Below are 25,744 nucleotides of genomic sequence, written 5' to 3'. Positions count from 1 at the left end.
CAACAGATTTTGATGCAGCTTTTTTTAATAGATATAGTGATGCAAGAGGAAGATTTTAGTATATAATTTATTAGGTTTTAGGATAAAACAGGCGAAGCTGCGGGCGGAAGGCAGTATAGCATAAAACAAAGCTGCTGCCGCTGTCTGTTCGGATTATGGATTTTGAAGCGTTTTTTTAAACGATGAAGTGGTTCAAGAGGAAGGTTCAGGTGAGTATATTTTTAAGTTATACACCACATAAATAAAATGCTGAATTATATTTGTTAATGAGTTCAAGAAGCTGTTACCTACTTTTTATTACACTAAAAGAGCGGACCCAGGTTATACTCTGCAATGGTTGGGAAGGGTTTCATGCTGTATCATCTGCAGAAATTCCACAGAAAAGTTGAAGACATAATTCGTGGCGAATTTAATTGTCCACAACTTTGCTTCTATAACTTTTTATCTTTAAATAAGTTATATATACAAAAGTTAAAAAAAAAATCTTTGTATAATAAAATTAACACAACAAAGCAACCCGACAATTAGTGGTGATTTGAATATTTTATCAAATAGTATGACTTAACGTAACAGGATATTTTTAATAAAATGTAGGTCATTAACATCTTATCGATCTTTAGCTATATCTTTATTACAATTACTAGCGGTCCGCCCCGGCTTCGCCCGTGGTACATGTTTACGTTTTCTCTACATAAGAACCATCCTCGTACTTCAAGGAATATTATAAAAAAAGAATTATCGAAATCGGTTCAGCCGTTCTCGAGTTATGCGCTTACCAACACATTTTGCGATTCATTTTTATATATAAAGACTAGCGGTCCGCCCCGGCTTCGCCCGTGGTACATATTTATGTTTTCTCTACATAAGAACCATCCTGGTACTTCAAGGAATATAATAAAAAAAGAATTATCGAAATCGGTCCACCCGTTCTCGAGTTATGCGCTTACCAACAAATTTTGCGATTCATTTTTATATTTTAGATAAGAAGATTAAAATTGAGCATTTCATTGATTCAGTAAATTGGTAAAGAAAAACTTGGAGGTCTATCAAAATAAAATATAATATATACAGAACCCAAATCAGCAGTTAATTTTTTTATGTTTAAGACGTGTAGCGTGACGAAACAACTGAACCTTTGTGTACTTTAAGTTCATTTTTCTCACAGCTGTACGTGCTCTGCGATAAACCACGCCTTCGTAACTTCTGATAAGAGTCGAACCTGGAACCCCTCGACAGGTTTGTTTGTGTGAGATAATCGATAATAACTGACAGAACACTTAAATTCTTTCACCACTTAGAATTATATTAGATATCTTATTGCTCAGTAAGATTTGATTTGTTAGTGTCCAGGTAAATGGTGCCAAAAATACCTAATACTTAGTTACTATCTGAATCACGGAACTTTATCTGCTCTAAAACAAAATTTTCCATTAGACCTGCCCTCCTCGGCCACGGCCTCGGCCGGATGGTAATGATAACCTACATATTCCTCGATAAATTTTTTATTCGAGTCAGTAGTTCCTGATACCAACTGACATAACAACGTCAGATTTGTAGTATTGCTTTGTACATACAATTTTATTAAACCTTTTTTATTTTAAGTGGGCAAATCTTGCATAGATACTTACCAGGAGTCATGTCGAATTCCTATTGACCAAAGCCCCGTGTTTCGTCACGTGTTCCGTCAAGCCGCATCAAGGACGGGGCCACGGGTATGGTAGTCGTCCGTGACCCCATCAGCTACTTCCCGTCACTAGGCCAAAAAACTAAACACGGGCGGCTCGAGTAGTTAACGGCTGAGCGACGTACACGGACTGCTCGAGCGGTCGGTCGTTGACTGCTCGAGCTGTCACTACAAACCGCGCAATTGACGGCTTGAAGCGGTCGCGACAGCTCGAGCAGTCCGTGTACGGTAGTGAATGAATGTCCATAGTTCAGCGCGCGGTCGCGGCTTCAAGCCGTCGGTCTCAACTGCTTGAAGCGGTCCGTGTACGGCCTGCTGCCTGTGAAGAGCCTGCCAGCTCTACGCTCATGGGGTGGCGTGAGCGGAACACGTCTCACGCCGCCTCATCACACCGGACAATGGAGATCCCCGCTCCATCGCCCGGCGAATTTTATTAAACCTGCATCATTTTTATTCCATATGATTGTTGATATAGTATTTTTACGGTTCATCAAATCATCATTAAAATCTTCAAAATGTATAGCATTTATAAATGTAAACTTACATTTAATACTTGTATTGCCTTTCGTTTAATACTTGTATTAAACGAAAGGCTAACATTACAATAATATAATAAATAATAAATAAATAAATCGTTTATTTAACACAATTATTTGTTAAATACATATTATAATGACCCAGGCACAAGATTGGTGTCTGATCTGGTGATATTATAAGTATGTTAATTAGGATTAATTCTATATGCCAAATTTCTTATCAAAGGTCTCAGGCGTTTTAAGTGGTTTAAGGTTCAAATGATATAATTAACATTTCCGCCTGTCTCCTAGCTGTTATAAATATTAGGTAGATATTAAATGAATTGCTAATATTACCTACGATATAGGCATATGCTTAGGGCATATGATTGGTGTCACCCAGGCGTTTTGAGTTCATGTGATAATTTACATTCCTCTCTGTATCCTAAAAACTTTTAAAAGTGACGTAAGATCCTTTAAACTTTCATGTCTAATATAACTTACATAATAATTATCATCTAACATGATATTAAGGTCTTCTAAATTATCACCAGCACATTTATTTTGTATAATATGTTTTTAATCTTTATGAACGCTTTTTAAAACATTTGTTGGCCTTGTGCCCAAAATTTTTCGTGATAAGATTGGTCTACACTGAGTCTACACTACACGTTCAAGGTCAATTAATTGTCGTTCTACATTGTGTGAGTTCCTGATTCTTTCTATCATGTATGTTGATTTATTTATTTTGGCTACAATTACAATGAAATACATTAGAATACATTAATTTAATTTATTTTAAAAGTATATGAAGCGTAATTCAGTTGTGAACAATATGCTGTGTAGTACTGTAATACTGTATTTATAGGCAATGGCTATGAAAACATAAATAAATTTATTCATCATGAGATCTTACTCTTGGTTTTGGGTAGTAGACTTAGAAAGAAATATAAAACATAAACAGATACGGCTACAATAGATATAACAAGTAAGGTTAATTTTGATATAAATTCGATGTCATAGTATTCGGCCCAGGTTTTGTTAGCGCCTGCGGCCCGCAGGTGCTTCGCCCCTCCGTGCCGCAGCACGTACTCCGTCCACCACACGGCGCGCTGAAGCGCGCTCTCCGGCTGGTCTTTCATGATCGAACGCAGCCGCAAAATGTTTTCACGGTAACTGAAATTACGTTCGTATTAGAGAGACATTAAATAATATCCAATAAATCTTCTTAGAGTTATTTAGAGTACAAAATTTACAAATAAATAAATATTCAGCACAATTTTCACACACGGCACGATCTGATCCCATACTAAGCTTTCGCTTATGGAAACCAGATGGTTGATAAATATACATATATAATTTTAAATAAATATTTATATAGATTATAATGAAGAATAATTAATACCCAGGCAGAACAAACATCTGTGTTCATCACACAAATATTTGCCCCGGTTGGGAAACAAACCCACGACCTGTGCCTTGAAAGGCAGGTTCACAACCATTTGAGCCAACCGGTTAGTCAAAATATTTAGTTCATACAATTCATATGATTACAACTGCTACATACGTGTTCTTAATTATGTTACCTTTTATCATTAATGACAGTTTTGATTGCTTTATCAAAAGCATCCTCAGATATTTCGTGGAAATCTAGTCTGACTCCAATTCTATGGTACATGTAGTAATCTACATTGTACCATTGGTCCCCAAGCATTGGTATACCAACGAGAGGTACTCCCGCGGTTATAGCTTCATCCGTAGATTGCAGACCTCCTTGTGTTATGAATAATTTTATCTTGGGATGTCCTTAAACACAATTTTAAATATTAACATTGTACTAAATTATATAAATGTAATTCATAATAGTGATATTCATAAAATACAAAAATGATAAGCAAAATAGTGCGAAGTCACAAACAAACGGGATACAAACAAAACTAAAATATTAATAGTTACTCAGGAATTAAGTGGCTTTGTAATATGAAATATTTATCAATTTATTAATATCAGTTAAGTAGTTAAGTAACTTCTTATCTTAAGCACTTTTTTATTCTTAGGAAATATTAATACTCACTCAGTAAATCTGACTGTGGCAACCATTTCGATATTCGAATGTTGTCCGATTTCCCAGGTAATTCATCTTTTTCCCATTTCCACAACACATCGTAAGGTAATTTTGAAAATACGTTAATAAATAGTTGAATTGTTTCTGCTGGTAACAACGAGGAGGGAACATTACTTCCGAAACTTAAATATATTACTCCATTCTTCGATGAATCTAAATATGCTTGAAGATCCTTAAAACAATAACAACAATTATATTTATAAATTTATACAATAACAACAACTTAAATTCAAGGAATTATTTCATTGAAGAATATTATATCTAAAAAAGAATAGCTTACCTGTGGAAGTGCCTTTTCTGGTTTCTTGTGAATACCCCAAATAGAAATAATATTGGGAGGTAACGGTGGATTATTAGTCCATAGCGGATGTATATTCACAAACAACATATCAATATTTTTATACAATTCACTGTAAGGGTGCACGTCATATCCTAGAATTTGTTTGAAACTTTTTTTTTGCTCTTCTTGTATAGCTTTCCAATCCTTCGTTAACTTATAATTTTTGTACAATTCGTCGAGTTTTTCCCAGAACGTTAAATTATATACTCTTTGATGTAACATTGTTGGATACAAGAAAAGGTGTCCAGGCGTTCCGAAAATTTGATCAGCATTTATCATCATACCCATAGAACTAATAGAAATCACTGGTGCTTCAAATAATTGAGTAAACACTAAATAAGGTTCCACACATTCTTCTATTATTAACAAATCGTAAGCGTCTTTCTTTTTCTTAAGTATCTTCTGAACTTCAGGAGTTTTCCATTGAATTTCTGCAACATCACCCATTAAGCTTCCAATAACCTTTACCTGTTTGTATAGACCATTTTTTTCACCGAAACCTGTTCCATGTCCCATTAATTTTTCCCTCCAGACTTTATATGAAACATCGTGAACGTCTATTTCAGTTAGGTTTGCTGGGGAATTTTCTTTCTTAAACACTGGGTCCGTTGTGAGTACAGTAACTTCATGGCCGCGTCGAACTAGCTCCTGTGTCAGAGGTCTGAATACAACTTGATGGCTGATCGACGGAGTCGGGAATAATGCCAAAATTCTCGCTGCGTCATGTTCAGTAAAAATTAAAAATAGAACAAACGATATTACAAGTGATCTTGACATTTCAGATGATATAACGGTAATGACTATGCATCATTGTACACGCAGTTTATATAGGAAACGTAAATCAGCGCATTTTTAACTAATTATTATGTAGGATGTGTTTTTTATCTTATTATAAACATTTAGATAAAAGTATCTTATAAGGATATTTACTGTACATATTAATATTAGTATATGAGTATATGAACATCTAAACTATTAAAAATAGTACGATCGTATTTAAGTTTATTAATTCCTAAGACATTACAATACTAATAACATACCTCTTCTGAGTTTAAAGGTCTAACCAGTTGTTCTCGGAAGCACCATGATTATAAAATAATAACATCAACCATTCATAATAACTGACACAAAAACTATAACCTAACGATCGTGTTTCTGTTTTGCACATTATCGTTATAAAGTTATACTTTAATGTTAATATTGCCAAAAATATGTTTCCACTATGAATGAATAAAATCGGTCAAGTGCGAGTTGGACATAGGACTGACAGCAAGACGAAAATAATTTGGAAAATCCAAAAGTGCACGCCTCACAATTTTTTTTAAATAAATATTTATTAATTATTATTTTTGTTTATTTAATAACAATTAAACCACATCGAATCAGACCCTGAAAAATTAAAGGGTTCTATTCCTGAGCATACTCAAGCGTAAGAGAAAAAAAAAAGACTCGATTAGTAAAGTATTTCGGTCGCTATCGTGTTAACAAGAAAAAGGATCCGCACATACAGACACACGGACGTCCAAGACAGAACTTTTTTAAACTGTTTTTTAACTAGTTTAAATAACAAAAATGACATCAAAAATATCATGAACGTTAAAAATAGTGTTTTTTCTTAATATGTGTGTGTATGTATTATCTTACAAGTGCAATGTAGGTATGATACATAAAGACATTTTAAGTTTGAAAAATCAGATGTTTTGCGCGAAGTGACAGTAGTACCCACCTCAACGCTTCGCTTATGAGGCGTGCAATAAATAAATATAAATTCTTGTTATATCCATAACTAGCGGTCCGGCCTGGCTTTGACCGTGGTACCTACATATTTCGCAATAAAAGGTAGCCTATGTTCTTTCTCAGGGTCTAAAGATTATCTGTGCCAAATTTCATCAAAATCGGTTCTGTAGTTTATGCGTGAAAACCATACATACATACATACAAACCTTTCCTCTTTATAATATTAAGTATAGATAGGTAGTATAGACAAGAACAGTACAGACAGATACCTATGTGCGTTATTTTATTTTGTTAACATGATCAGATACTTGTACCTATGTTATTAAATTAACACTATATCAACGCTTGTTCCCATATAAAAATCAGAATTCGATTTATATTATAATACATGGTGTAATCGTTAAGTGTGCACAGGCGATTATTCCGTAACTATAACAGATATCAAAAAACTTTTAAACTGATATTGAAAGTGCTATACCTAATGAGTAAAATGACAATAATATTTTTTTTTTAAATAAAACGAGAAATATCCAAAAATGTTACATGAAACGCTCCCATACCTTGTATTTCCCATACATTTTGTATTCAAAGCAAATGTTCGAAATGACATCCTCGTTTGGGAATACTATTGTATTCCACGTCGAGCTCTATTTACATAAAAATAAACTAAATTAACTTTCATTAAAATTTGTGAATTAATTAAAGCACAAAATCAAATAAAAAAGCAAAACCTTTAATATTAAATGCCGATCGGGCCGTTCGGGGCTCAATGGGTTATTGTTATTTTACTCATTAGGCATAGAACTTTTCGATATTCAGTTTTTTGATATCTGTAATAGTTAGGGTATAATTGCCTGTGCACACTTAACGATTACACCCTGTATAATTGCACGCCTCATAAGCGAAGCGTTGAGGTGGGTACTACTGTCACTTCGCGCAAAACATCTGATTTTTCAAACTTAAAATGTCTTTATGTATCATACATTGCACTTGTAAGATAATACATACACACACATATTAAGAAAAAACACTATTTTTAACATTCATGATATTTTTGATGTCATTTTTGTTATTTAAACTAGTTAAAAAACAGTTTAAAAAAGTTCTGTCTTGGACGTCCGTGTGTCTGTATGTGCGGATCCTTTTTCTTGTTAACACGATAGCGACCGAAATACTTTACTAATCGAGTCTTTTTTTTTCTCTTACGCTTGAGTATGCTCAGGAATAGAACCCTTTCATTTTTCAGGGTCTGATTCGATGTGGTTTAATTGTTATTAAATAAACAAAAATAATAATTAATAAATATTTATTAAAAAAAATTATGAGGCGTGCACTTTTGGATTTTCCAAATTATTTATATCTGCATACAAAAGGTCACTGGGCATTTTATTCAACATGTGGGTCAATGCTAGACAAATTGGGGCATATTGTCACATTTGTTTACTTTCATAATGTTTTTATTGGTTTTTGTAACTATAACTATTGCTTATTATTTATTACGAACGTCAACATTCCGAGATTTAATTGGTGTTACACTATAATCGCAAATGATTAATTTGAAGTGTAACTAAATTAATAAAAAAAAAACTAAACTGCAAAAATATTGCACGCCTCATAAGCGAAGCGTTGAGGTGGGTACTACTGTCACTTCGCGCAAAACATCTGATTTTTCAAACTTAAAATGTCTTTATGTATCATACATTGCACTTGTAAGATAATACATACACACACATATTAAGAAAAAACACTATTTTTAACGTTCATGATATTTTTGATGTCATTTTTGTTATTTAAACTAGTTAAAAAACAGTTTAAAAAAGTTCTGTCTTGGACGTCCGTGTGTCTGTATGTGCGGATCCTTTTTCTTGTTAACACGATAGCGACCGAAATACTTTACTAATCGAGTCTTTTTTTTTTCTCTTACGCTTGAGTATGCTCAGGAATAGAACCCTTTCATTTTTCAGGGTCTGATTCGATGTGGTTTAATTGTTATTAAATAAACAAAAATAATAATTAATAAATATTTATTAAAAAAAATTATGAGGCGTGCACTTTTGGATTTTCCAAATTATTTTATTCTGTTCCATCAGAATCAATTGTCATCTTTTTATATTGCAATTTTATTTTATTATGCAATTTGTTTTAATTAATAATGACGGCATTATTAAATAAAAGGTGATCATTATTGAGAAATGTTAAATAATCATCTTTTATTTGTTATAATATTCTGTGATGATAATAATATTATTTTCTACAGCTTACAAATACTTGTCCTCAAATCGAAACTTTCTTGGTTTTAATATTCTTTAAATATATTTCTGAATAGCATTTTTTTTTTCAAACGATTAGAAGGGTTCCTTTGGCTAAACGTTACCTACATAAAACAATTTTTTGTGACATTAAATTATTTCGAAACTAATTGGAGTGCACAATTTACAACGTATAAATCTATACTGATATTATAAAGGTGAAGAGTTTGTTTGATTGTTTGTTTTAACGCGCTAATCTCAGGAACTACTGCAACTGGTCGCAATTTATAATCAACCATATCCAAAGCTTTTCTTACATTTGTACAACTGAATTTGTGATTCTTTGTTTGTATGCTTTAAATAAAATAAAACACATTCATATTTCATTTATTATTATGTATAGCAATACAATTAATTAAATAATATTATCTTAAATGCAATGCAGCATTGAACACATTCTGTTGAAGTAACTTAATCTTAATACTATGTATTATAAAGGCGAAAGTTTGTATGGATGTATGGATGTTTGTTACTCTTTCACGTAAAAACTACTGAACCGATTACAATGAAATTTAGCACACATATAGAGGGTAACTTGGATTAACACATAGGATAGGTTTTATCCCGGAAATCCCACGGGAACGGGAACTATGCGGGTTTTCCTTTGAAAACGCGGGCGAAGCCGCGAGCGGAAATCTAGTAGTCAATAATTATATGCAATGGTTTAGAAAACATACTTAATTCATGAGATCTTACTCTTTGTTTTTGGTGCTAAACTAAATAGGAAATATAAAATATATACAATTACGGCTATAGTAAAGATAATAAGTGCGACAAATTTTGATATGAAATCGATGTCATAGTATTCAGCCCAGTTCTTATAAGCGCCTGCGGCCCGCAGGTGCTTTGCCCCTCCGTGCCGCAGCACGTACTCCGTCCACCACACCGCGCGATCCAGGGCGCTTTGAGGCTGGTCTTTCATGATCGAACGTAGCCGCAAAATGTTTTCACGGTAGCTGTAAACACATTTTTATTAAAATTACGTATAATGAACACATTTGTATACATGAAGGTAATGATCATCTACAGTCCCGAAAACATATTTTTGATGAGCTTGAAATTGTGGGGGAGGGAAAGTGGAAATTTTCCATAGAAAATCCGATACGATACTTGTCGTTAATTATCTCTTACCTTTTATCATTAACAACAGTGTTTATGGCTTTATCAAGTGCGTCCACAGATAGTGTTTCGAATTCTAGAACAACTCCAATTCTATGGTACCTATAATAATCTACATTGTACCATTGGTCCCCAAGCATTGGTATACCAACGAGAGGTACTCCCGCGGTTATAGCTTCATCCGTAGATTGCAGACCTCCTTGTGTTATGAATAATTTTATCTTGGGATGTCCTAAAACATAATTTAAATTAAATTAAATTTTTCTATACAACAACTTTTGATAACTCAGAATTACGAAGTTTTATGCTGTAAAAAAAAATAATTTTCAAATCAGTTAAATTTTTTGTGAGCTTCTTAACACAGACGCCATTTTTTTAAATATTTGTAGACGAAAATAACTCACTCAATAAATCTGATTGTGGCAACCATTTAGATATACGAATATTTTCCGATTTTCCAGGTAATTCATCTTTTTCCCATTTCCACAACACATCGTAAGGTAATTTTGAAAACACGTTAATAAATAGTTGAATTGTTTGTGGTGGTAGCAACGAGAAGGGAACATTACTTCCGAAACTTAAATAAATAACTCCATTCTTTGATGAATCTAAATACGATTGAAGATCCTAAAAACAATAGCATTAAGCAAATTCAAGAAATAAACACAATGAACAATTCTATTACTAAAAAAGAATGCTTACCTGTGGAAGCGCCTTTTCTGGTTTCTTGTGAATTCCCCAAATATTAATAATATTGGGTGGTAACGGTGCATTATTGGTCCAAAGCGGATGCATGTTCATAAAAACCATATCAACATTTTTATTCAATTCACTATAAATAGGCACGTCATGTTCGAGGACATGTTTCATTCTCTTTAATTGCTCATCTTGTATTGAACGCCAAGCGTTCGTTACTTTATAATATTTATACAACTCTTCTACTTTTTCCCAAAACGTTAAATTATACACTCTTTGATTTAACATTGTTGGGTATACGAAAATATTTCCTGGCGAACCAACTAGTTGGTTGGAACTAAACGACAGACCCATAGAGCTTATAACAATCAGTGGTGCTTTGAATAAATGAGACAACAAATAGTAAGGTTCCGCACAGTCTTCTATTAATAACAAATCATATGCGTCTTTCTCCTTCTTCAGTATCTTCTGTACTTCATCAGTTTTCAATTGTATCTCCGCAACGTCGCCCATTAAGGTTCCTATGATATTCATCTGTTTAAAAAAACCATTCTTATCACCGAAACTTATTCCTTGCGAATTTAGTTTTTCCATCCAGGCTTTATAGGAGATATCGTGAACGTCAATTTCAGTAAAGTTTGCGGGAGAATTTTGTTTCGTGAACACTGGATCAGTTGTGAGTACAGTAACTTCATGGCCACGTCGAGCTAGCTCCTGTGTCAGAGGTCTGAATACAACTTGATGGCTGATCGATGGAGTTGGGAATATTGCCAAAATTCTCGCCGCGTCATTTTTTGTAAAAAATAATACCAAAACGAACACATAATAATATGATCGTGGCATTTTGAATAATGTTACGGTAATGACTCGGCAGTAATATACATGTTGTTTATATAGGTAAACCAAATCAACGCATTTCTTTTAAGCTAATTATAGCCCTTGATATGTTTTTTATCATGTCATAAATAGATAAAATTTTCTTTGCTACTTATTGAGCATACGTACTTTTGATACAACAAAAATATGACGCTTGTTTTTAATTTTATTAATCTCTTTAAATTTTACTTTCTTGGTTGCATTTCCAAAAAACATGATTGCTCGGATCGCTGTGCAAACTGAATGTGACTGTAACTTGTTGAGTGACGTCGTGGAACTAAAGGCAGTCAATTTAATTGTTCGTCATTATTATATGGTTATTGCTATAATTTATTATAACCATCTATGTTTAGAAGGATGTAAAATAATAGGGTGCATCTAATGGCTCCTTCTAGTTACATGCCGGAGGCTGTTTCCAGAGACCTAACCTAACCTAAAAGCTAAGACAAAATATATTTCTTGGTATATAGCAGTTTAAAGTTCAAGACTGAAGCAAATATTTTTTTTAAACTAAGGATGACCAGAGGCGGCTCGTGACAAAATTTTATGGGTGTTCACTTGAAATAAAACACTGAAAATACATGGTGTAAAGCAGTACATTTATCAAAAAAATTACTTATAAAGGAAATACCTACATACGTCTTTCTTTTTGGTGTGCAAAAATATCTATAACTTAAAGCGACAAGACATTCGTAAATATCTGTTGTTGCTTTCATCACAACCACACAACCACGGTTTTTTTTACATATTGTTCAGATTTAAACACACGCGTATATGTTTTCGTTTTTGTCGTACATTTTTGCGTAAGATCAAGTTCAGGCCGTGGCGGTCCCTTAGCTTTACATTCAAGCCGAATTTGTAACGTTTTATCACACTTTTTAATGAACGCCACATTATAATTATTGTTCATTTTAACACTCACAAGTAATACTGATAAGTACAGGCTATTTCAACACGTATTTTATAATTTTAATTAGAAAATTGCATGAATCGCGCGCGTGCATTGAAGTTGACTCGAGAGTCGAGTGTTTGCGTAGACAGAGAAACCAATAGACAAATTGATATCTTATGTCGCATTCACACAAGAAAAAGAGCAACTTATGCCGGTGTTGTGTAAAGAAATGAGAGAGAACGATAAAATTTTTTGTTTCACGCAGCGTGCCACTTTTTTCAAGAATAGCAACCTACTTTGATAAACAAAGTTTGACAGCTAGCTATCGTCTTCCATAAAAATATAGTTTTTACATGTTCTAAGTTACGTAATTCATGGTATGTTTGGTTTTGAATGTTTTAGACTTACTGTTAATACCTTATAAAATAATACCATGGTGCGGTGTAGCGTTAAAGGGTGTAAAAGTGATAGTAGAACGAAAATGCCTGGATTGTCTTTTCACTCGTAAGTATACAACTCTTTATCAGTTTATAGGCCTTCATGATATTTCAGCGTGTTAATATAATGTGTATCACGTACTGTTGACTTGAATACATTGTTTAAAAACCACAAAAATAACAATTATAAATTTTAACCTAAAAAATTTTGTGTTGCCAACTTTTCTACAAATTGTTACCCACTATTATGGGAAATAATAATATATATTCTGCAGTGTGTATTTAATTAAATATCTGAAATATTCAATGGCTTGTTCCAGTTTTCCTGAACCGGATAATTTACGACAAATTTGGATTGTAGCTACAGGATGAACAGATTGGAAACCAAAACCGAAGGTTAGAAAGTATTACGGCAAACACCACCACCGCGACGCTGCCCCGCCGAAGACAATGGACACTCTTGGTTCCAACATTGAACCTGAGGGACGTAGTTAATTAAGTTAGAGATAATTTAAATGTAATTTTTTTATTACAATAAATTATTATTAAGTAAATTTCGTTTTTTTTTGCGCCTTCGCGGGTCGGTCAATATAATTAACGTGTGTATCTGTTAATACTTACGAAAATAAACATTCTTTTATTTTTTTTTTATAAAAAATAATAAACAATCGAGTTTTCATCTACATTATCATTACATACCTACACATTTTCATATGGGATTATGATAATGATATATATTCATATTATATAATATATAGGTATGTGTATATACATAATATGTATTACCCATCTAAAAGTAATATGTTTATTATATACTAGCTGCGCTCCGCGTGGCTCCACTCCTGTTGGTCTAAGTGTTATGGTACAATATAGCCTACTATAGCCTTCCTCGATCAATGGGCTATCTAACACTGAAATAATTTTTCAAATTGGAATCAAAGTAGTTCCTGCGAATATCCCTTCCCTCCTCACCTTCACCCCGTCCCGCACTACGCCTCCTCATTGTATTAAACAGTATACCTACTATTTTCTGTAAATTGACACTTTTAAAAATTCGTTATATCTTTTGAATGGAATATCGCGGACTTTCTTGTAGATATTGGTCCATTATATAATACCGTAGAACATTTATTTGTTCTATTTTCAATAGATTCCGCAGCGCACGCGATGAAAGAATTTTTATTAAGGATACATTATTGCATTTTTGGTAAGGATGTCTAATTTTATTGAAAATTCAATATAGCCTATGTTGCTCAGTGAAGATGCAGCTTTCTAATGGTGAAAGAATTTTTGAAATCGGTCCAGTAGTTTATGCGTGAACCATACATACATACATACATAATAACAAACATTTCCTCTTTATAATATGTATTAGTATAAACATGTAAGTATGTAATGTGGATATCTCATTATTATCCACTTATGTTATGTGAATAATGATATTGAGAGATTTGTATCTTACAAATTGCGGGGTAAATTTTCCCTCACACGGTAACCCTAAATATTGTGACGTATTATTTTTTATCTCTTTCTGCGACACGCATTGCCGGTGTCTATTGGATTCTCTGTCTACGAGTGTTTGTTTATATTATAGACGTAGCAACTGGCAACGTCGCAATCGCTGTCCTGCCGGGCGGTAAAAACGAACCGGCAACGTTTGCGGGTGCGGCGCACCGAATTTTGCTACTTTTCCATAGAAAATCTTTTGTTTCACGCGCAGGGCTCTGGCAAAACCCTCTCTTTCACTCCTATTGGATTTCGTATTAGGAAATGTACTAAATCTTTTTTCATTGGAGCGCAATCGTGAGCGCACCGCTTCGCGCGTTACATAATACAGTAGGTATTATACAGGTGTATGGGATGATGGAATGATGGATATATTCATTGGTATTAACAGTAGTTTTAAAGATTACGATTGATTTTAAATAGTAATAATTAATGTTAATAATTAAATTAAGGAGTATGATTTTATTATAATTATTTATGGGAGTTCACTGCACCAGCGCTCTTTAGGGCGAGCCGCCTCTGAGGATGACTAATCACTTATAAAGATATTATATAATCTTATCTAGGTAGATAGATATCTATAGAGGTACTACACACACCGGCACAATTAGCGGAACACAAACCGATGTGCGAGAACATCGTCTGGGATTTGAACGAATGGCAGCAGGTTCTCTTTACTTATGAGTGCAGAGTTCTTTTAAAACAGATCGATGGGAGACAGCGAATATGGAGACGCAAAGGAGAACGCCACATACAGTCTAATTTTGAACACACAGTGGCTTATGGTGGCGGCTCGATTATGGTTTGGGGAGGGATATGTTTGGGAGCTCGCACGGAGGTAGTGATAATCACAGGAGGGATCATGACAGCAGATCGATACATCAGAGACATTTTAGAAGAACATGTTGTACCATTTGCCCCATTTATTGGTGACGACTTTAAGAATAAAGTCGTCGTACGAGCATTATCTTGCATTAGAAAATGCAAGATAATGCTCGTACTTATAGAGCACAATCGGTACAGACATATCTAAGCCACGTAGGTATACCGGTGATGCAGTGACCAGCAAATTCCCCCAATATGAATCCAATAGAGCATGTCTGGGACTTGCTAAAAAGAAGGGTTAAATCCAGAATGCCACCCCCCAACAATCTGAATGAACTTGAAAACGCATTACTTGAGAAGTGGGAGCGGTTGCCTCAAGAAATCATCGATAACATAATCTGTAGCATGCCCAGACGAATGAAAACCGTAATCAGAGCAAGAGGGGGAAACACTCGATATTAATTTTGCTTTAATTTTATTGTTAAATCATTTCATGCATACTTTTTTTATTTTTTGTGATGGTTCATAATTATCCAAAAATTTCAAATATTTCAAATTTCTTTATTTTTTCAATAAAAAATAACGAAGACTTTTCAAAGTCGTTGTTAAAAGATGTTAATCAATTTGTTAGTTTGTGTCTAATTACATTTTCGTCAAAAATATGCGTTATTATCTCATAGTCTCACTTTTTTTTCTGTTCCGCTAATTGTGCCGGTGTGTATATAATAAAACTAAACGGTCAAATTCTGTTTATAGAAGACATTAAGAAGAACGATAGTTACTTATGTATGCGCGTACGTTCATAAATACATGTGTGTGTGTGTGTGTGTGTGAGTGTGTGTGTGTATTTTATTTATTTACCTTTTCATCATTAACTAATAATTCAAGAAACATGGTTGTAGTTGCAGCCAATAAACGTACATTTGATAATATCGCTTCTTGGTCATTTAACTTGGTAGATTATACGTAGATCTAGAAATATTTCAAAAAAAAATTTCTTCCGTTAACGAGGTACCTATAATTCTCCTATGTATCTAGGTCACTATCGTTAATTATTATGAGACTGAACCCATCAACATTTGCAGAAGTACAAATACTTTGCCCGCTTTTAAAAGTATAGGGGATAAGAACGATAAGAACGGGGGAATTCAATACGATGAATACACTCACTAAGGCAGAGGAAAAGGATACGGATTTCTATTTTTTACTAACAGGTTTCATTACTAAACTTTTTTATGTAATGTAAACAGACAGACACAGTACGCGTTCAAGGTCAAATCATTTAATTGTATATTGAAGCAGATTGATCTTTATTTCAATTTGGATTTTGTGTAACATGAAAATAAGACGCACGTGTATATTAATATAATTTATTTTAAAAACATACACAGAAGTGCACTTCAATACAGAACAATATTTTGTTGCAGTTCCTGAAATACTGTCCTTATTAAAAAATGGCTCTAAAAACGTAACAAATATTAACAATCAGATTTATCATAAGATCTTAGACTTAGACTTTGGTAATAGACTTGACAAGAAATACAAAATATAAACAGATACAGCTACTATAGATATAACAAGTAAGGCTAATTTTGATATGAAATCGATGTCATAGTATTCGGCCCAGGTTTTATTAGCGCCTGCGGCCCGCAGGTGCTTCGCCCCTCCATGCCGCAGCACGTACTCGGTCCACCACACGGCGCGCTCCAGGGCGCTCTCGGGCTGGTCTTTCATGATCGAACGCAGTCGTATTATGTTTTCACGATAGCTGAAATAACGTTCGTATTAGAAACGCAGATATTAAGAGGGCGTATAAAGCCAGATAATTCTACGATTAAGCCCCGCCCATTACGCGCCATGCCGCGCGCCCTCACAATACCCTCATACACCCGGCTCATCCAACGTACGTAAAGTTCATCGCACGCTAAATTATACACAATATTCTTCGCTCGTTCAACGCGTATTTTCGGTAGTTAGTAGGTATGTTGTCTAAAATAATTGTATAAAACAGTGAAGTTGAAATCATCACAAATTATGTAATATGTCTTTTTATTATTATTTGTTTATAATTATTAATGATAATCTATACATATTATAAAACAATAAAAAAACTGTCTGTATGTAATATATAAAAAAAAACAATATTAGGGAAACAGTATAGAGCACGAATCCGTAAAAAAAGTCTGTCGAAATAGCGAGTATAGATACTATTTTTAAATAAACATACGCAGTCGACGACACACATTCCTCCAGAACTTTATTTTGATTAATTTGGTTATAGTCCATTGAATGAGTCCCTCCAAGGGGGGTCTAGAGTGCGTGAGTTAGTAACGTAAGATGTTTCTTCGGAAACATGTCAAGAGTCCCTAGGTAATAAAATAAACATACTAAAACCCCGGGCCACTAGGAGGAGCCCCGGAGTGGGGGGAGGGGGGAAATGGGTCCATTTTTTCATTTTTCGCTTAAATCTCAAAAACGGTACATGTTAGAGAAAAACTTTCAAGGAAAAATTGAAAGGCCATAAAATTATCTACAAGTTGTACCTGAATCATTTTTTCCTATATCCTACCGTTTCTGAGTTATACGCAGTAAAACATGATTTTGGCTCAAACAATTTCAAAATCAATCGATCAAAAAATATTTCTTTCTTCCAAAAAACTCAAATATGCAACTTGTGACCAGTACTGATAGATTGCTCTTAATTAGGTCTATAATTGGTAAAATAAACACATTCCTCCATGGAAGCCTTTAGGAGGAATCGATTGTCAAAATATTATATTAGGGCAGTTTGAGTTACTGAACTTGATCTTTTTATTTTTTTCTTCCAAAAAACTCAAAAGTGCAACTTGTGACCGGTACAGATAGATTGCTCATAATTAGGTCTATCATTGCTAAAAATACCAGATTCCACCACGGAGGCGTTTACGGGGAATTGAATTTTATCAGGGTAGTTACGATACATGAACTTTTTATTTTTTTTCTTCCAAAAAGCTCAAAAGTGCAACTTGTGACCGGTACAGATAGATTGCTCATAATTAGGTCTATCATTGATAAAAATACCAGATTCCACCATGGAGGCGTTTACGGGGAATTGAATTTTATTAGGGTAGTTAGTTAAAAAGTTCATGTATCGTAACTACCCTAATAAAATTCAATACCTCCTAAAGGCCTCCATGGTGGAATCTGGTATTTTTATCAATGATAGACCCAATTATGAGCAATCTATCTGTACCGGTCACAAGTTGCACTTATGAGTTTTTTGGAAGAAAAAAATAAAAAGATCAAGTTCAGTAACTCAAACTACCATAATATAATATTTTGACAATCGATTCCTCCTAAAGGCTTCCATGGAGGAATGTGTTTATTTTACCAATTATAGACCTAATTAAGAGCAATCTATCAGTACCGGTCACAAGTTGCACTTTTGAGTTTTTTGGAAGAAAGAAATATTTTTTGATCGATTGATGTGGAAATTGTTTGAGCCAAAATCATGTTTTACTGCGTATAACTCAGAAACGGTAGGATATAGGAAAAAATGATTCAGGTACAACTTGTAGATAATTTTATGGCCTTTCAACTTTTCCTTGAAAGTTTTTCTCTAACATGTACCGTTTTTGAGATTTAAGCGAAAAATGAAAAAATGGACCCATTTTCCCCCTCCCCCCACTCCGGGGCTCCTCCTAGTGGCCCGGGGTTTTAGTATGTTTATTACCTAGGGACTCTTGACATGTTTCCGAAGAAACATCTTACGTTACTAACTCACGCACTCTAGAACTTTTTATTCAATGGACTATTAGATTGTACGACATTTTTCGACTCAGCAATTATTCTAAAAATAAAAATAAAAATTATCCTTTATAAAATATTACAAAGTTCTTCGAAATTTACGTATTATTTTATCGAGAGCTGGTAACTTTAGCAGGTACCTTTCTGGAGTATTTTTTTCTGCGTGGCAATAGTCAGTAGACACAGGTTGAGAGTGAGGGTCCACATTTTCCAAATTTAAAATTGTTCTGTGAAATTAGTAAATTACTTTCAAACAGGGTCAATTTGATTGATTGCATTTGCAAGGCGACCGTAGGAATTAGGTACCTACATAACTAAGTATAAAAAGTGTCTTTGTAAATTGTAGGTACCTACCCACTATGAATGTAGGTATCTATAAATATCGTCGCATGAATACTCAACTCGCGGAAACGAATTTACAGAATTTACACAAATAATAATATCCAAACTCGCCTGGATAAACTTTCTCAAATGAATCTATAGTTTAGGTGGTCTGTTGCGGTTCTGCATCAGGTGTTTCAGTTTTCAAAATAAATTATTATTTTATATTTCCCGGATAATATAATAGTACCTACACAACAAAATAACTTTCATTCAAATCCGTCCAGTAGTTCCGGAGATTAGCGTGTACAAACAAACAGACAAACACAGACAGTTTTTTTTATTTACGGGATAAAACTCATCCTATGACCTTTCTCAGGTCTCAAGCTATATCTGCACCAAAATTAGAGCCCAGACATACATACAGACAGACATACAAAAATTCTAAAAACTATATTTATGTATAGATATGTACTACATATTACTATGTAATACAGATTATGAATATATTATATATATACATATACATATGTATATTATAAAAAAATACCTATTCAATGTAAGTACAGTTTTGACTTTCGTACGAATTTGTTATACCTATGTATAGATGTTATGTATGATTATCTAATACAGATTGTAAATATAATATATATGTACTATTCACAACCGGTTTACATATTATTTATATTATTATTTACTGGAGCGAACATAGGATCTGCCTATAGTAATAATAATAATATAAATCTTTCTTGACTTGATTGATTGCACCGCGACTGTAAGAATTAGGTACCACTCATGTACCACTATGAATTTTATTTACCTATCTATAGTTGCTGCTGCTATCGCGTCAATACTCAGCCCGCGGAAATTATTTTACAGAAACTAAACTTTCTCAAATAGGTAAATCAAGACTTATCTTTTTATATTATAATTATTATTTATTAATATTATAACAATACTATTATATTATACACTAGCTGTGCCCGCGACTTCGTCCGCGTGGAATAGTGACTGCATAGTAGTTACTACTTAACTTTTATTGAATAAACACTTACTACCATAAATAATTAAAAAAACTTTTAGTAACATTTATTATTAAACTGATCTAAAAAAATAAATTCCTAATTAATTTTCTACGTAAAATTTATTTTAAATTATGTCATATTATTTTTTAGTTACCAGGAGGGAAAGGAGCAAATTTATTTTCCTTCCTTCCTTGTATGGATGTTTTTGACAATATATTGTGCAGCAAATGAGTGCCGAGACAAACGTCAAAAGCGCGACCTGCCTTTACCTCCTTAATACATTCCTACATCATATTGATATCTATAAGTTTGTTGCTCCTTGACATCTTTTAAGTTGGGCCGTAACCGTGCACAAATTGTAATGGACCACAGTGGCAAAATAAAGTGGTATATTTAAGAAAAAAATTGCCAAGCGCCGCACCAGACCTATGTGGCTTTGAGTAGAATTCAAAATTTCCAGGGTGTGGCTATCCTCTCGCTCCCATATCCCCCTCTTCTTTCACAGACTTTCAACCTTTCCATCCCTAGTAAATGGCAGAACCGATTTTGATGTAAACCATATTATCTAATTGTACCTATATTATGTACACGACATAATATTATCCTGTCGTTTGATGCTCCATTTGGTTTATTTATCTAACCACTGTCACCCCTAAAGTGTAATAAACGGATGAACCGATTTCGATAAAACATTGCTAATTGTAATTCACACGTTGCTCTTTCATATTTTGATATGCCGCTTGAGATATTATTTGACCACATTCGATTATTGTTCATTCCCACTTTTACCGCTGTAATCTGTGCTGTAATCTAATAAATGGATGAACCGATTTTGATTAAATATGTCCAATTATACTTTACACGTCATGCCCTTTCATTTCATATGTCACTTGGGTCAAAATTCATTTTTTTATTACCTACAACTTTTTTACCGTATATCAAATAAATGGAAGAACCGATTTTTTTAAATTTGGCTTATTGTTACTGATAGGTCGTTCACTTTAATCATTTTCTTTGGGACTTTCGATATGATCACCTGGACATTTTATAGAAATAACTGTAGCGTATAACAGATAACTTACGTTTTATCGTACACTGTATAATAGTAGCAAATGTTTGCCGTGAATACTTAGTTAAATGGTCATAACTTTTTTATTTATAAACCGATTGACATGAAATAAACACTAAATGTTAAATGAAGATTACCAAAATATATTAGTGAAAATCGCATTTAAATCGGATAAGCCGTTTCTGAGATTAGCGTGTTCAAACATACAGACAAACAGACAAACAGACAAAAAAAATTTTAACGACAGTTTTGGGTTTGGGATCGATTTAGTAATAACCCCTGCTAATTATTTTTTACATATTTTCATTGTACAGACACCACTTTTCTAGAATTTTATTATATGTATATAAGAATTATTATTGACCAAACTTAATAAACACGCTCTTAAGGTATTGTATTGTCACCGAACTTTGATAAAAGTACAAAGTTTGAATTAAATCTGTCTGTTTAAAGACTCAGAATCGAGTCCAAAGGAATCTGTTACAAACAGAGATGGAGCTGATATAAGCGTTTAAAAATGATCGAGATTTTCTTGAGAAGTTTTCTACATGGTTGTGAATGTAAATCGCAGCCATATAAGCATTCCGGTACGATGAGAGCTGAGGGAGGCGAGAGGAGGAGGGAGTGTTCAGATTGATGCTCATTCGGCTCATAAATCCATCGGCTGTTCGACGAGCTGCGGACAGGCGCTGTCACGGGCGAGTCACGACCCGCGGGAGCGAGGGCTTTATTGCATCTTGAATAACATGTTGACTTCTTGATACTGTGATATGATTTTAGTTGATGAAATAGTAATATTGTAAATGTGAAAAATTATTATTGTTTTCATAGGTAGTTAAATAGTTGTACGGATTTAAAAATTTTTACAGAAAGAAAAGAAAATACATTTATTTATACAATAATTAATAGTAAAATATTTCAAAAAATTTAATAAAATTTTCATAAGTATAGTCAAAAAGTATAAGACATTTTTCTGAACATGCACATGTTTTTAAAAACATCTGCAGACACATTTTCATAGAGATTTTTTTCAATATCTTTGTTTAAAACGAGTTAACTTAATTACTTTCATGTTATTATTTTTAGTTTAAAAGCCATTTCTTTGAATTGTTTGCAGCGATATGGATTTTTATTGCTGAAAATTATTGTTTAACTCAACCTTTACATAAAAACTCAAAAAAACCCAGACCAAATAAGTAAAATAAAAAATTAAACGCTAAATGCGAAGATAAAGTGGCTTTTTCATGAAAAAAATTAAAATTGCAATAACTCTTCAACGGTTAACTTTTGGATATGGTATTATAAGATCAAATCAGTTTGTTTTGACCCCTACTACACGCTCTTAACAGGAATAGGTCGACTTAACCTGTAACCCTGTATACATTATTACCTTCGACATTTAGTTATCTTTTCAATTTGAATCTTCTTTAGTTCTTGTTTCTTAAGTCTTTTCATTTTGTTGTTTACCATTTTCAACAAATCAATATTCGGCGTAATTATAAAACACGGCGCAGCAATTTTAGCGTGGTCTACTCGTCTCAACGGAGCGATAGCGTCTGATGTATGAAATAGAATTATGTTTTTAGCTCCCGGAACGTGCGATGGAAGATGATTTCTTGCGTAATTAAAAATATAGTAAGCGCCAAAAGTGTTTTATCGTGATTAAACCAAAACTAAAAGTAATTACACAAAATGCTCTGACAAATATCTTGCAAATGTTTTAATATAATTGTTTATGAAAAAAAAAATCATAATAAGTATTACCATGTCCAGTAAAAAACGTAAAAGTGTGAAATTTAGAGGTAACTTCGTGAATTTTTTCTATCGAGTCAATTTCAATATTTTATGTTTTTGATCTGACAATATAATCGAAAATATCATCAAGTTTTACATATATTTTATTTTTTATATTTGGTCTTGAATATTACACGTATCAACTAAAAGTTGATTGGTGATTTGACTTTATACGCGCCCTTAAGAATAAACACACATGTTTAAATGAAGGTAAGGAACGCTATTCTGTTAACATGGTCTTACAGGTTACAGGATGATCTCGACATAATTGCTTTAAATGCTTCGTTAAACATTTCGCCAGTAAGTTTTTGCACAAACCAGTAATTGTTAAAGTATAATATTGTTAAAGTATACTTAATTATTATATCTCACCTTTTATCATTAATGACAGTTTTGATTGCTTTATCAAGCGCGTCTTCAGATAATGCATCGAAATCTAGTCTAACGCCAATCCTATGGTACATGTAATAATCTACATTGTACCATTGGTCCCCAAGCATTGGTATACCAACGAGAGGTACTCCCGCGTTTATAGCTTCATCGGTAGATTGTAGACCTCCTTGTGTTATAAATAATTTTATCTTGGGATGTCCTTGAACATAAATTTGAACGTAAGTGATAAAATCTAATCACAATAACTAAACACATATTATACAATAATAAATAACGAGCTAAAAAAACTTGACAATATTTTTTTTTCAACGTGTAATGTATTCATGGCAAGTTCACGATTACTGCGCGGCGCTATAAATAACTCATAGCATTAATGAATTAACTTGAAAAAATATGATAATTACATTTCGTACTCGACACTATCTGAATAAAGATAGTGTTATTATTATTGTTTCAGAGTTGCTCGCTTTGCAGGGAAAAATATAAGTCAAGGACGGCACTTAAAGCAAACGCAATTTTTTCCCTTAAAACGTACAGGAATAGCATCGATAATAACTCACTTAATAAATCTGACTGCGGCAACCATTTAGATATTCGAATGTTGTCCGATTTCCCAGGTAATTCATCTTTTTCCCATTTCCACAACACATCGTAAGGTAATTTGGAGAACACCTTTATAAATAGTTGAATTGTTTCTGCTGGTAACAACGAGGAGGGAACATTACTTCCGAAACTTAAATATATTACTCCATTCTTTGATGAATCTAAATATGATTGCAGATCCTAAAAACAATAATCATGTGCAACAAATTCAGGTAATGTACAATTATCGATTTCATAACTGGCAATAAAGCAAATGCTTACCTGTGGAAGTGCCTTTTCTGGTTTCTTATGAATACCCCAAATAGATATGACATTGGGAGGCAACGGTCGATTATTAGTCCACAGCGGATGTATATTCACAAACAACATATCTACATTTTTATACAATTCACTATAAGGAGGCACGTTGTATCCCAGAACATTTTTAATTTTGTTAAATGCCTCCAATTGTAGGGCATTCCAATCGTTCGTCAATTTATAATTTTTATACAATTCTTCGAGTTTTTCCCAGAACGTTAAATTGTATACTCTTTGATGTAACATTGATGGGTATAAGAAAACGTGTGCTGGTGCTCCAAAAATTTCATCAGCATTTAACATCATACCGAAAGAACTAATAGAAATCACTGGCACTTTGAATAAATGAGAAAACACTAAAAATGGTTCCGCACATTCTTCAATTATTAACAAGTCATATGCATTTTTTTCCTTCTTAAGAATCTGCTGGACTTCATGAGTTTTCAATTGTATTTCTGCAACATTTCCAATTAAGCTTCCTAGAACCTTTATCTGTTTGTATAAACCATTCTTTTCACCAAAAACTGATCCATGTTTCATTATTTTCTCCCTCCAGACTTTATAAGAGATATCGTGAAGGTCTATTTCAGTAAAGTTTGCAGGAGAATTTTCTTTCGTAAACACTGGATCAGTTGTGAGTACAGTAACTTCATGGCCACGTCGAGCTAGCTCCTGTGTCAGAGGTCTGAATACAACTTGATGGCTTATCGACGGAGTTGGGAATAATGCCAAAATTCTCGCCGCGTCATGTTCAGTAAAAATTAAAACTAGAGCAAAAACTATAACATATGATCTCGACATTTTAGATGATGAAACGGTAATGACTTGGCAATGATCTACACGCAGTTTATATAGGAAACGTAAATCAGCGCATTTTTTCACCTTATTATAACCTTTGCTGTGTTTTTATCTGAATATCAACATTAAGATACAGTTCTATCTTTTGAGGATACGCACACATGTTTACATATGTATCTTTGTATGATGAGTATACTGATTTTTGAAATTATAATCAATTAAAAATATTAATCTAATTATATTCGTGTTAAATAGAATATCTCATTCTTTACAATATTAATAAGACTGCAAAGAACTCTACTGTTGTGTGCATCAAAAGGTTGTTTTTGGAAACACCAACGTTATGCAATATTATCAACTTTTCAATCTATATATCTATACAAAAAAAGATATAATAATCTATCGGTTTTTGGATCAATATTTTAGCTTTAACGATTTTGGTATTTTCGAATCTATAACATTATATATTATGGCTTTTACGTCGAATAAAAACAATTAAGTATTCAGTTCCGATAGTGTTGGTGACAAGACGTAATTGGTCAATTAAGTGTCTCCATACTTAAGAAAAAAACTGGCCAAGTGCGGGTCGGACTCCAA

At 33.3% G+C, this 25,744-nt stretch overlaps 3 protein-coding genes across 3 annotated transcripts; all 3 read right to left on the bottom strand.

The window, feature by feature from the left end:
* Positions 1–2,978: 2,978 nt before the first annotated feature.
* Positions 2,979–5,460, bottom strand: LOC149478454 (UDP-glycosyltransferase UGT5-like). The gene is made up of 4 exons (XM_089709611.1): positions 4,605–5,460; positions 4,274–4,496; positions 3,786–4,005; positions 2,979–3,375 (listed from the first exon to the last, which is right to left on the bottom strand). Exons 1-4 carry the CDS (start codon positions 5,439–5,441, stop codon positions 3,102–3,104), a joined length of 1,554 nt encoding a protein of 517 aa, XP_089565737.1. The 5' UTR covers positions 5,442–5,460; the 3' UTR covers positions 2,979–3,101.
* Positions 5,461–9,344: 3,884 nt separating this feature from the next.
* On the bottom strand, positions 9,345–11,393 carry LOC149478453 (UDP-glycosyltransferase UGT5-like). The gene is made up of 4 exons (XM_089709388.1): positions 10,532–11,393; positions 10,234–10,456; positions 9,842–10,061; positions 9,345–9,666 (listed from the first exon to the last, which is right to left on the bottom strand). Exons 1-4 carry the CDS (start codon positions 11,366–11,368, stop codon positions 9,393–9,395), a joined length of 1,554 nt encoding a protein of 517 aa, XP_089565514.1. The 5' UTR covers positions 11,369–11,393; the 3' UTR covers positions 9,345–9,392.
* Positions 11,394–16,432: 5,039 nt separating this feature from the next.
* Positions 16,433–25,222, bottom strand: LOC149478452 (UDP-glycosyltransferase UGT5-like). Its single transcript, XM_089709334.1, has 4 exons — positions 24,314–25,222; positions 24,010–24,232; positions 23,429–23,648; positions 16,433–16,829 (listed from the first exon to the last, which is right to left on the bottom strand). Exons 1-4 carry the CDS (start codon positions 25,148–25,150, stop codon positions 16,556–16,558), a joined length of 1,554 nt encoding a protein of 517 aa, XP_089565460.1. The 5' UTR covers positions 25,151–25,222; the 3' UTR covers positions 16,433–16,555.
* Positions 25,223–25,744: the final 522 nt, after the last annotated feature.

Source organism: Colias philodice, chromosome 22 (assembly GCF_061535455.1).
Source record: "Colias philodice isolate Cphi_HAF_F1 chromosome 22, ilColPhil1 Martin Lab GWU primary, whole genome shotgun sequence".
NCBI lineage: Eukaryota > Metazoa > Arthropoda > Insecta > Lepidoptera > Pieridae > Colias > Colias philodice.
Note: the sequence above shows the minus strand (reverse complement) of the source record. Positions and strands in the feature narration are given on the sequence as shown.